Here is a 12,909-nt window from a genome sequence, read left to right on the forward strand (position 1 = left end):
AAGGTAAAAAATAAAGGGTTTGTCTCAGTCTGACCTTCACAACACATGTTTATTGAAGTGTGTGACGGCACGGACAAAGGAGCTTCCTGAGGAGCTCAGAAAAAGACTTGTTGTCGTTGCTCATCAGGCTGGAAAAGGTCACAAAACCATCTCTAAAGAGTTTGGAACCCATAAATCCACAATCAGACAGATTGAGAACAAATAGAGGAGATTTAAGACGACTGTTACTCTCCACAGGAGTGGTCCACCGACAAAGATCACTCCATAGTAGTCTGAGAGGTCACAAAGGAACCCAGGGTAGGCCTCTGTCACATTGACTAATGTTAATGTTCATGAATCCACCATCAGTAGAAAACTTATGGTGTACTCCCACCAACATCTCAGAACTGAAGTGGTTCGGTCCTAGATGTCTGTAGACGACGGATCAGCAGTTACCGGAAAAGTTCAGTTGCTCATTGCCGCACAAGGAGGTCACAGCAGATACCGGAAACAAGGGTTCACTTACTTCTACATCTCACAAATTTGTACGAATTATAAGTTTTTTGGAATTATTAAATGCACAAGATAAATATTTCTGTTTTATTTCTTTAACTGGGTTCTCTTTGTCTACTTTCATAAAATCTGTTGATGTTTTGAGTCATTTTCAAGCAGAAATATAGAAAATTCCTAGAGGTGCAAAAATCGTTCAATCCGCATTGTATATGTATATATTTCAGTTTAACATTTAGACAGTTGGACTTGTATACTTGTGAGCCCTATTTCCTCCAATGTGTAAGTGAAAATCCTCAACAAAACTCAAATTAAAGCTCTGAACTGAACATCAGTGGTTTGACATATCTACACTGACTGCGTATCTAGATGCTATAACCACTTTAATTTGCTTCCTGGGCGCATAATTGAAGCCAGAAGTTTGGGAAGCCAACTCATAAACTCGGATATTGAATTTCCAAACCAGCTGGAATATATTTTGTGAGAACGGGAATTAAAATATTCCCGAGAGTGCATTTTATCAAAGATTTGCAGGTGTGACTACGTGTAACAGGAGCATGCCGCTGGGTTTTCTGTTCAGGTATAAACAGTGATTTAGCTTTACTCTGAGGATTGAAACAGGACAGGACGTATCAAGAAGAGAAACCACCAGGGTACAGTGCTAATGTCATTGCTCTGATTTAGCTTTTCATTTCTTTTATTATCAGCTCGGCGGACATAAATCTGAAAGTATGTGAGCAGAAATAACTTTTTTCTTTTTTGATTTGTGACAGTATGAAACACACTGAGTTTGAACATAAATTGTTAATAAACTCGTGAGAAGCGTTACCCGGCAGCAATGAAGTACGCCGAGTTTAAGACCCGAAGCTCACATGAAGAAAGAAGAAGTTTTTCAGTTTTCATCTTGATAAAAAGGCATCAAGTTAAATTGGGTTTAAATAAAGCAAATAAACTCGTTTCAAAGATCAAGTTCTGTTTTTGTTTCTTTCCAAACCTACCATGGGAAAGTAAGGCACAGATGAACTGCTCAAATGTGTTTTCCTTATAGAAAGGCACCTGACAGACCCAGTGGGGGGAGGAGAAGGGGGAGCGAATAAAGCCCTATTCAAGCAAACCCAGCTGACACAGGCTCTTAGTGGATCTCTCCCTCTTGGCAGAGTAGAATGGCTGCCCTACGGATGTCTTATTCTCGCCAGGAAACAGTGCGGGCAACTGCACTCCATGCATACAAATCACACTCAGCCTCCACTAAAACATAGATGCGCCCGGAGCTGCTCTAAAACACTTAAAAAGAGAAAAGGAGGCAAAAAGGAAGAGGTGATATTCTGGTGATGCTCTAATGGAGGAAGCGTGCAAAGGTTGAGAGGTATCTATCCCGCCGTCTGGGGTGTAGCCATGCTGAAGGGACCACGGGCCCGATGCTTTTATTTTACAACGCGCTGGTAAAGCTTCCTGAGGAACACTTACAAAGAACCTGACAACAAAAGTCGCAGGTTAAAATGAGTGCATTCATTATTCACTGACTGAAATCACAAAATAACGAGATATAAATAGAAATACACTGGTACCACCTTGCCAGAAAACAGAAACCCGTGATATTAAGCGATAAGCGAACGTCCAACACTTGTCGCTATTTGAGCTAGGTTTGGCGATGATGCACCAGTCAGCCACAGCCATTCCCGTGTTATACAAGTCAATGCCCACTCAAGACCTCCTCCACTGAAGATGTAATTTTGACCTTTCACCACCAAGTGAACTTACTGTTCAGTTCGAGTCTTTGTCAAATTTGTAGAAATTCCCAAAAGGTGTTGAGTTGAGTTGCGTTATGGAGAAAAATTTGTTATTTGACAAATTTTCCTAACCCCAAGCCTAACCAAATTCGGATTCATACTTCCTTGAGTCTAACGGATTTTGTACCAAATCTCATAAAATTTTGCCTGGTAGTTCCAGAGATATTGCATTCAGGAAAATGGACCAGACAGACGTATGCACACCGATCAGTGATAACATTATGACCACTGACAGAAGAGGTCAATAACATTGACCATCTTGTGACAATACACTGTTCGGCTGGGAAACTTTGGGACCTGGCATTCATTGGTGTGGATGTTACTTAGACATGTAGCACCCACCTAGACCAGACCAGGCACCCCCACCCCATAGCAATGACACTCCTTGATGGCAGCGGCCATCCTCAAAAACGCCTTGGGAACAATTCAAAAAAATCATGAAGAACAGCATGAGGTGTTGATCTAGCCTCCAAATTCACTAGATCCCAAACTGATGTCTGTGAAGGTTCTCAGTCATCCAAGTCATTGCATGTCCAAAAAAGGTTCAAAAAAGGCAACTAGATTTGTACAAGTCCAGTTGCCTTTTTTGAACCTTTTTTGGATATCCCAAACTGATCAAGTATCTGTGGGATGATTCAAAGAGGCCCCTCTCCTCAATAGGACCCCACTAACAACATTCTGTTGCCAGACACTACAGGACACCCTCAGAAGGCTCATGTCCATTCTCTGATGAGTCATCACAAGTGAGACCTACACAATATTAGTCAGGTGGTCATAATGTTATTCCTGTTCGGTGTACGTATGTATGCATGGACAAGCCAAAATAAATCTGTTGCTAGTGCAGACGCAGATTGAACGGATCCCGTGCCGGGCTTTTACATTTCAAAACAAACCTTCCCCTGATCAAAATAAAGGTCACACACTCCCGATTTGAAGACGAGACAAAAAGGGTCTCTCAGAGAAAACTGGCGTCTGAGTAAGACGAGCTCCCCTCCCGCCGAAAATGCACCACGTCTGTAATCTGAAACGCTCGGCTGCCCGTCACTCGGCCTCTCTGCAGTGCTTGACAGACAAGACATTTTCACTGCAGCCTCCACCATCCCCAGCTCCAGAGAGTCGGCCACGTATAGTGAAACACTGCCACCTCTAAGCTAATTTAAAATTCATCAGAGGGAGTGAAGGGGCGCTAGATTTTACAAATCAATGAATGAATTGTGGGAGAAACATAGGCGCAAGTGACACTAAATTCAACGCAAAATGAAGCTCGAAGATACGTCTTTTGATCACCTCCAGAATGTGATGACACATAGCATAAATTAACATCAGAGAACAACTTGGCTTGGCTAGCTGGGACAGTGATTTAACTTGTTTGAACATGGATAATGGCCGTGATGATTGCATAGTGACAAACCAGGCTATTACAGGGATAATTCTCCGGTCTGTCAACCCTAGATGCAGGATTACATCGGACACTGCGCTGCAAAGTGTTACACAGGCAGCGCTGGAGCCTCGGGACCCGTTCGGAGGAGAACGGAGGGACAGGAGTCGAGAAGTATTTGTTTAAAGTCTAACCCCGGCAGTGAGAATACATTCATAGAGTATTCATGTCCATTTAGAAACCTCAGCCTTGTGATTCATGAAGTCTGCACGGCTAAAATAGACTGTACACCGGCTGCATATGCTAGAGTCCCTTTTGTAAAGTTTGTGCTAAGCCAACCCAGACATATATATATATTCTCCCTGTATCATCTCGCCCACTCTCTCTGGCTAGGACAAGGCGTTCGAGAGAGGCAAGAAAATTTTGCCTGCCAGGCTGCTGGGACTGCTGCTTCCTGTGCAGACACACCCGAGGTGTCACAGCTGAAACATTTGACAGTGAGGGTAGCAATTAAGAGATGCGCTCTGACAGATGTATTACTGGCGCTCGCACTGAGCTGCCAATTTTCCGAGGAATTAGCAGATGGAGGGAGGTACTAGCGCCTCAGTTTGGAAGGACTGCACTTTGGAAGTTCTGTTAATTAAACAAAGAGTCTAAGAACTTGACGATCGGTGCGTTTATTATTGGTTTGTGGTTGGATAGTAGGATGTTTGGATGGATGGATGGCTAAACTCTACAGCTGTCAGATGTGTAGATTATGAAAATGACCCGTCTCTTTATCTCCTGGATGACTGACCGGCGTGAATCACGAGGACTTCCAGCTGCATGAGGAATCTTGATAAATCCAGCGCGGTTAAGGCTTTTCTGTAATTCAGCAAAAACTCATACCGTGATTCAGAACATAACAGAGAGAAAAATACTTAACCATTTGCACAGCTAACAACCCTAATTATTTCAGCACAAAAGGTAAGCACTCTAAATAAGTGCTTGTATAAAGGGATTTCTGTCTTCCCAGTGAGGCACAGAGGTTAGTGAACCAGGGCAGTTTTTCATCAGGCCTTTTCAGAATTACTGCTCTTGTCTGCTTGGTAATTACTGTGCGAGAGTGCAAAGATTTATTGTCCTTCCAGCTCGGCACCTGTGTCTCCGAGGACTTCTCTGTAAAAGAAATAATGACATCTTCATTACATCCGCTGTATTTAGCCATTACGGTCTAATCTTATCAGTGAGCACCACAACATATACGCCTATAGGTGGATTGGATAATGTGGCCCGGTCATTACACTTATATTTATCCACTGGACCGTGTTTAGGCAGATGTGTTTGCAGCAGCTATTTAAGCTCTGACCTTTGTGCTGCAGGCCAACTTGACATTTTGAACATCTGACAACAGAACTGCAGAGATGTTGTACTGTAGACAAAACTTGCATGGCGCGTAGTGACGAGGTATGTGTTGATTTTCATTACTTAGTAGATAAGAATGTGTCTGAAATCTGAAGACCTCTGAACTCCTGGAAGGCCGTATGAATCTGGTAGCAGAGTAAAACTGGTTTTCTTTCTGTGAAGGTTCTCAGTCATGTAGGTCAAGGCGTATCCAAAATGAGTTCCTTGAAGACATTTGAAGACATTTCATCTGAGCTGATTCTTCAGTTCTGAAAAACCTGGTGGGGAGTTGGGGGTTTCGACTTCCAGGTCACAGGGAGAGACCCTCGGAGCCAGGCCCACGTACTCCAGATGACCCCTGTGAGTACCAGTGGTAGTCCAGCAGAGCATCGGAGTAGTCTACCAGCGCCACAGAACCCTGACGTGGAGATTTTACTCTTGTACGACTGTACACCTTCCAATGGCGGGATACCAGGGCTGCGTAGCTCTGTGCTGAGGGTACCAAGGGCACAAAGCTCTGGCGTGCCGCAGGTGCTTAAGTGTGGGACCCCCAGGCTCAGCTAGAGGTGAGGGTGGCAAATAGTGCCAGGGTCCATGTGGAGGTTGGGTGGGTGGACAGACATGGATGGGTGGGTGATTAGGGGGTTAGGCCTGTCAGGGTTAGAGCCCAGGAGGCAGGGCTGTGAGCACAAGCCGGCATGGACCCAGGGGTCTAGGGAGTCGAAGGGAAGCTACTGTTAGGGTTAGGCTCATGAAATTGTGTGGATGGTTCACGTGTCCCGTGTCATCATCCAGCTTGGAGTGAACCAAAGGCAAGGCATGACCTGGTGTACGCCACTCCCAAGAAAGAGTGGTGGCATACCCCAGTGGCGTGGGGGTTAGGGCTGTTGCCCATCATAAAATGCATGACTAGGGTCTGGAAAGAAACCCAAGACAAAACCTTGAGAGTCTTTAAGGAACTGAAGAAACTTATTTGGATGAGTTGCAAAACGTCTTCAAGACTCTACAAGTCAAGTTGCTCTTATTTTGGCTTTTAAGGCTGGCTTTTAAGGCTGGCTGCCACCCCCCCCCCCCCCCCCCCAACAAAAAAAAAAACCTTGCCTGCTCTGATTGGTCAGCTGCAATGATCTGATCAAGCTCCTCCCACATATGGTTGAACCCAGAGACGAAGAGACAGAGACACGCCCCCTAGTGCAGAATGTGTCATCAGTATTTTTCCATAGTTTTCCAGTAAATGACTGGCCTCATTTTAGTCTCCAAGAGGAAGTTACAGGAAGCTACATATGGACAATCAATGTTTGGCAGGGGCCTTTCGTGGAGTCAATCATTTTCACATTACAGTCGTAAAAGTTCCAAATAAATCACTGTGAAGCCTCAGCGGTCACCAAGGCTTCAGAGCACTGCTTGTAATTCGCTGCTAATGCGGATTTCATTTCTAGCAGAGGCAAAGTGTTGGGCGTTTAGAAAGCAAACTCACTTGTATTGTGCCTGGAAATGTTCTTGGACAAAGCTGTGCTGGACTCTAGGCAGCTGGGACTGGAACGAGTCGGGACACGGCAACTCCTCCGCTCCACCGGGACCCTGCAACAACACAGACAGAGGTCACGCTCTCTTTAAAAAGATCCATCACACACCGCAACAGGCTTTGAAGCGTTATCCGTGATAGTGAAATTTTGTTCTGTTCAGGCAGGCTGTGCGAGAAACAGTTTTGCAGTTTTAGCAGATTTTTTTTACTTTTCTTTTTGCAGTAAAGTCACATTCAAAAGTGGTTGAAAGCCCTGACCTAAACATAAACCCATGAGAAGCCCCTGTCTTTATCCCTTTATCCATTCAACTACAACAGACGAGAATCAGGCCTTGGATGAGGATAAAAGAAGAGGAAGAAATGTTCAAAAACTGAGTCTGATCCCTAAAAGACTAGCAAGGTCATAAAAAAAACGTGTGGGACGGTATACACAGGGAGTGCCTGACGAACGCTGTACCGTGAGTTACGCATTAGTTTTAAAGAGGAATTGTGATTTTCTTTACTGAAACACATTTATGCTGGTTTAAGATTTAGCATTTAGCTATCCATAAGCTATGCTGTCTGCAGACTTGATAGAAAGAAAGAATTTAAGACGGACTTAAAAATGCAATAGTTTCTGTCAAGTTTAGAATTCAACCAGACAAATTAAAGGAACACTTGGGCATTTGGCTTAGTTTAATATTCTCATTGAACAGTTAGAGAAAAATCAGGAAATAACATGTTAAATTAGCGAGTTTCAGAGGTTCTAGGAGTTTAAATTTCTTGCGTTTGCAGAGTCAAGCTAGTTCCCTGTATGTTAGCTAGTTAGCGATGCTAAGCTACATAATTACAAACATGAGAGCGGCCAATAGAATAGCTAAACAAAAGATAATAAACCACCTTCACATGTAAATCTAAAAAAAAAAAAAAACATTTGTTCCATTAGAGAAACTGAGCTTCAATCAGTCACAACTGTCACAAGGTTTAAATATTTGCATTTTGAGAACATTGTTACCCTTTCCAATTTTTTGGACCCAGACTATGGAGGGCCGAAGCTGTTACAAATTTATGTCATTAGAAGTAATTAGTGTTGTATTTTGTCTGTACTTTGTTGTTTGTTTGTTTTGTTTTTTTGGATATTGGATATTGTCAACCTAGTTTCCTACTACAAACCATGAACTATGGAAGCTGCCATAAATTTTTATGTCATTAGAGGTTCTTACTGTTGGATTTTTGTCTCCTTTTGACAGTCAAGCTATTTTCCTACACTTAGAGTGTAATTATGAAGCTTAGCATCGCCGACTAGCTGACATTGCTGACTAGCTTTACTGTGAAAACACTGTAAATTGGAAGCAATTTAAAACAGAAATATTAATTCATGTCATATTTAATAAATTGATTAATGCAAGAATTATTTTTGTGCATTTTATTTATTTGTTGATGATTATGACAGTTTGGGTCCTCCGTACAAAACCATAAATGGCAGTCTTTAGACTATTTGATTATTTAATGTTGATTAAACAATGTGCGTTTTCTTGCAGTTCAAATAAACCCTTCTCAAAGTCATTTATTTATTTTATTATGCTCTTAAGAAAATATGGAGATGCCTTATCACAAAGTAACGTGGATATGTCTTTAGTGCAAATGATATCTATGCAAATAAGCGTATTTAACATGATCCGTGACTTGTGCTCTATGTCTTCGAACACTATCGACTCGTTTTACACCTTTTCAGTCAGAGAAAATGCCCTGACATGCATTCTTCCAGTGGTTCCGCTTAAAAGGCCATCATGTGGCATGCAAGCACCTTGTTAGCATTTCCCCGCTCTCACACAATCAATCCCACAATAGCTCGGTGTGAAAGTCAGGTACTTGAGAATGCATTAACTCATATCGTCTTGGCTTTTACGGCAGGCTGGCCCTCGGCAAACGGAAACGCACCCGTCGATGTTTGTCTGTTGACACACGCTCTCGCTCTTTTTGCTATTCCTCAGATTTCCAGCCGCCGTTCCCAGGCTGGCAGCTCGACCATGACCTGCGCGCACAAACGGAGTTGAAAGGAGGTTTTGAATTTCTTAACCGGAGCGGGAAGTGGAGCCTGAGAAATCAGTGTGAGGCGCACACAGGCAAACAGACAGAGGAGTCCTTTGCAGATCGCTACTATTTCAAATCCCGAGCTTTTTGAGCTTTGCCCGACACTGAAACCTGACCTCCCTGCTGCACCGTGCTTCAACAGACAAATACAATAACAAACTATTTTCTATCAGGTCAGGGGTTTTCAACGTTTGCGTCATATTCACCTCCTCTCATGTCTGCCAAAATAAAACAAGAGGTTCAAGGCAACTTCTAGTTACGGGTCCAGCTACAACGTGCGATTTAAGGTGAGAAATTACGTGACAGGTAAAGAGTGCAACCCTTCATACTTTTTTAATCAAGCTCAGGCACAGCATTTCACCCCCTCTTTTCTTTCTGCATACTTGGTAATGGATTCCATTGGTATCTTTATGTAGATAACAAAGCAGCCCTGAGTGCAGATGCAGTTGTTCTTATCACCTCCGAGAAATCCATGCCCAGCTCTGCCAAGTGAACAGACTGCAAGGTGTCAGCTGAGTGTTTACGGCAGCGATTAACCGCAGTAAAGAAATAAAAAGCTCACATGTGATTCTGACAAGTTTAAATGATCATAGCCACACATCAATTCCCACAGAGTAAATCCGTGACTGCAGCCGGTCAAAGAGATGGTTTTATAAGTTGTGAACTGACCCCGACAGAACAGAGGGTGCCATCTCCAGAGATGTTTGAAACTGAGACGCTATCTTTGAAATTGCTTGTCAGAAAAATATGCCAACTCCAACCTGATAAAAATGTTACTAAACAGCCCGGCCACAGAGAGAGAGAGAGAAATATCTGAGGAGCTATTTATAGAGTAGGGAAGAGAAAGGAGAAAAAGAAGAAAGCGCGTGAAAGGGTGTGAAATTCCAGTATTTTTTCTTTTTCTCCTGCACATTCGGTGCGATATCTAAAAACGGCATGAACTCTGGAAGAGATATTATTTTTGTTCTTGTGCAGGATGCAAACGCATGCATCCTCTACACGTACATACTCTACCGACGCACCTCACCTCCACTCCTAAATTCTCATTTTCAGTCTCCGTTCAGTTAAAAATAATTTCTTTGCCCTTCCCTATCACGTCAATATTTCTTGGTTAGCGCTTTAACTTTTATTTCATTATCACTCCCACTGTGAGCCGCTTTGTGACAAGTCCTGGCTCGTCCAGGTTTAAAAATAAGCCTCTAGGCGTAAATTAGCGTTGGTCTAATTTCGCCTCTTTGATAATTTGACCTGTTTGGCCTGTTGCTAGCGGCTGCGGAAGATTTGTCTGGTTTGTCTTGGACGAGCGGACTTGCAGATTGGTTTGTTGTTCTTGGCACAGCCACCCGGGAGTTATTGAACAACATTTCTGGAAAATAAAAATGGCAAGTTCTGATGCCAGTAAATGGGGGTATTATGGAGACATTTTCCGGCGGAACTTACTTTTAGAAGCTGGCTCTGTCATAAGGCTAATAGTGACCTAACCCTGGTGTCAATAAAGTTGGGCAGTGATTTATTGCACTGGTTTTGGGAGTTTTTTGTCACAAACTGGATCAAAACCTAAGTGACAAACTGTTCAAATGCCAATACTTCCTTCTGAAAACAACAAAAGAGGTATGAAGGCAGTGAGAGAGGATGACACCAAGGGTGGTTTCCCAACTAATCTGTTAAGTTTCGAGAAATTTGATCCATTTGTCCATTTAGGGACTTTTTTTGTGTGTGTATGCTATAAATAAACAGGACAAACACTGCCTTGGAGGGAGGTTCTTAGTCAGCTTCCAAATGGTGTCATTTGTTGGTTGGCTTCAACTGAAAGGGACAAACTATGATGCTTTGAAAAGCTAAACCATTACTCAGGCAATAACTGCACTGGGCTGTTTTCATGTAACTCTCAAGTCAAGCTGGCGGTACAATAAACATATAAATTGTTTGCCAATGGCCAAGAAGAAAAAAATCTGTTAGTGTTAGTTTCTTGATGTTTGAAGATGACGACAAAGAAAGGCAGCAACAGTCAAATGACAATGATAGGTGCTAGACACGTGGGAGAAACTTCCTCTTTAGAAGCTGAGTCAATTGTTTCCTTTTCCATCAAATTTTCTAATGCAACACTTTAAAATGATCGTCTATAAAGATGGACGAACCCTTTCGTGATGTCACCTATACATTTCACGAAAAGCTGCTTTGAAGCTCTTCGTCTTAAGTGGCATTAAGTAGAGCTGATGTCTATGCAAACGGCTGGCAACTTGTGAGAGCACACACTTGTCATTCACAGCAACCACGCCCTTAATTATGCATTTTAAGCCTTCAAATAAGTTAAACAAGTGAGTTTAATATAAAATCACCCATGTACTATTGTCATAAATGGAGAAATTAGCTACGGAGATCAAAACATTTTTTTGTACCGGGTTGTAAACATGTTAGGCTAGTAGGCAGTTTAGGCTTCTGCATCAATTTGACGCCATAGCTACGGCGACAACGCAGAGCATATGCAAACCCTAGCGCTGTAGCTAACGTGCACCTCCCAAGAGCCGTAAGCGTATGTCCACTTTAGTATTTCCGGCTACTTCTTCATCGCCGCAACTTTCGAATTGATTGTTTTGGATCAATAAAGATGGAACACATCGAGGAAATGTTCACTGAGGAGGTTCGGAGATAAAAACATTTGTACGACTCGTCTTCAACAAAATATAGGCGAAAGTTTCAGTCGCCATTGTTGAAAAAACGAAAATTAACCCAAATGGCAAAACAGACACAGCGCCGACTAGTGTTTGGGTGGCGTTGCTACAGAGCGAGCCAGACTGACGAGCGCACAAGTATAAATAACTGGCACCGGCGTAGGTTATGGCATCTATGTCCCGCAGTACCTTGAATGAGCCTTTAAGTTCACCATTGACTCACTGTTGGAGCCAGCCTCAAGTGGCTGTTCGAGGAACTGCAGTTTATAGCACTGCTGCGATCTGATCAAAATTGATGAAAGGGAAGGCAGTGGCCGAGCAGAGAAAATGCCTCGGAATATAATGGAAATAAAACCGAGGCCACTCAGAGAATGGGAGAAACGTAAACACAAAAATGTGCGGCTGCTAATATCCAAGATATAATGTAAAGCCTGAGAATTGTCTACCTCCGCTTAATCCTTAAGCCTCAATGCCAAGTAGAGGGGGGCATGTGCCGGCGGCCGCAGGAGCAAGGAGAAAATTAGAACTCAAATCCCTCGCTCTGGCTGGCACCTTAGGGTGCTGTAATTGATTTCTGGGATTTAGATAAATGACAAAGATACAGCATCCAAGTGGTTGGTGGGAAGGAGGCTGGCCGCTGACTCAGTGTTCTCAGGAGGCCAGAGTTCACAAAGTGGAGAGAGCAAGTTGGCTTCTTGGCTTGAGACAGCTGCATGAAAAAGGTTGTTTTCTTCAAATAATAGGGATTGTCAACCGATTAAGACACAGATCTGATCAAATCGAACATTACTGGCTAACTAAGATGTGTGAAAACCACTTTTATTTCTGCACAGACGGCTTCTCCTCAGTCTTATTTAAAAAGGGTTTTGGCAGAACTGCAAACAGCGTCTTCCGAGCCTCCGTCAAATCCAAAACTGTTGACTCCTGGACATCTGTACTTCAGCGTGAAAGCTTGAAATCACGCAGATTAGCGGTGCACTCTGTCCCATCGGGGGGAGGCTTTCAATAATTCACCTCAAAAATGTTGCCGGAGAGTGATTCATCTCCGCGAGCAGATTCACTAAAGGAACTCGGGCACTCTCGATCCACTGTGGCAAAAATCCAGGAAATACGGACCCCCCTCCTCCGTCCTTACAGACCACCTGTCTCATCCTGATGGGTTTTCAGGGACGTTGGGGGCGGAGGGGGAGGTAGATCGTAAAGGGGGGGACGAGTGTTCTTAGTAATGGCCCTGATGTGAATAATTTAAACAAGCTGTAGAGACGCACAGGGGACGGACATGTGCTGCTATCGGAGAGAGCACTACAGCGGAGTGATTGAGAACGAGCCCCAGCAGCACCTCAATCCCCCCGGTCATCGTAACACAGGGGGTCAAAGGAGGAGGCAGATAGAGTTAAGATGGATATCGAGTAAGTAATGGACAGTTTGTCTCAGCGCAGTCTTATTTAAATAGCCCTAATAATACTGATGATGGAAGCTTTTCTCACCGATGCTTCGATATGTTTTATGCCGCCCTGTGCAAAAATACAAACATCGTAACGAATTTACGAATTTCTCCCAAAGTGATTAAATGCACCTGTAACACCTGAGTAAATAGTT

At 43.3% G+C, this 12,909-nt stretch overlaps 1 protein-coding gene across 1 annotated transcript in view; it reads right to left on the reverse strand.

Moving 5' to 3' along the window:
* usp43b (ubiquitin specific peptidase 43b) overlaps positions 1-12,909 on the reverse strand; it is a 68,957-nt gene that overhangs the window by 34,171 nt on the left and 21,877 nt on the right. The window contains exon 3 of the mRNA XM_084570314.1: positions 6,518-6,621. Coding sequence (XP_084426440.1) covers positions 6,518-6,621 — 104 coding nt within the window. The remainder of the gene's footprint in view (positions 1-6,517; positions 6,622-12,909) is intronic.

Source organism: Chelon labrosus (genome assembly GCF_963514085.1).
Source record: "Chelon labrosus genome assembly, chromosome: 21".
Taxonomy (NCBI): Eukaryota; Metazoa; Chordata; class Actinopteri; order Mugiliformes; family Mugilidae; genus Chelon; species Chelon labrosus.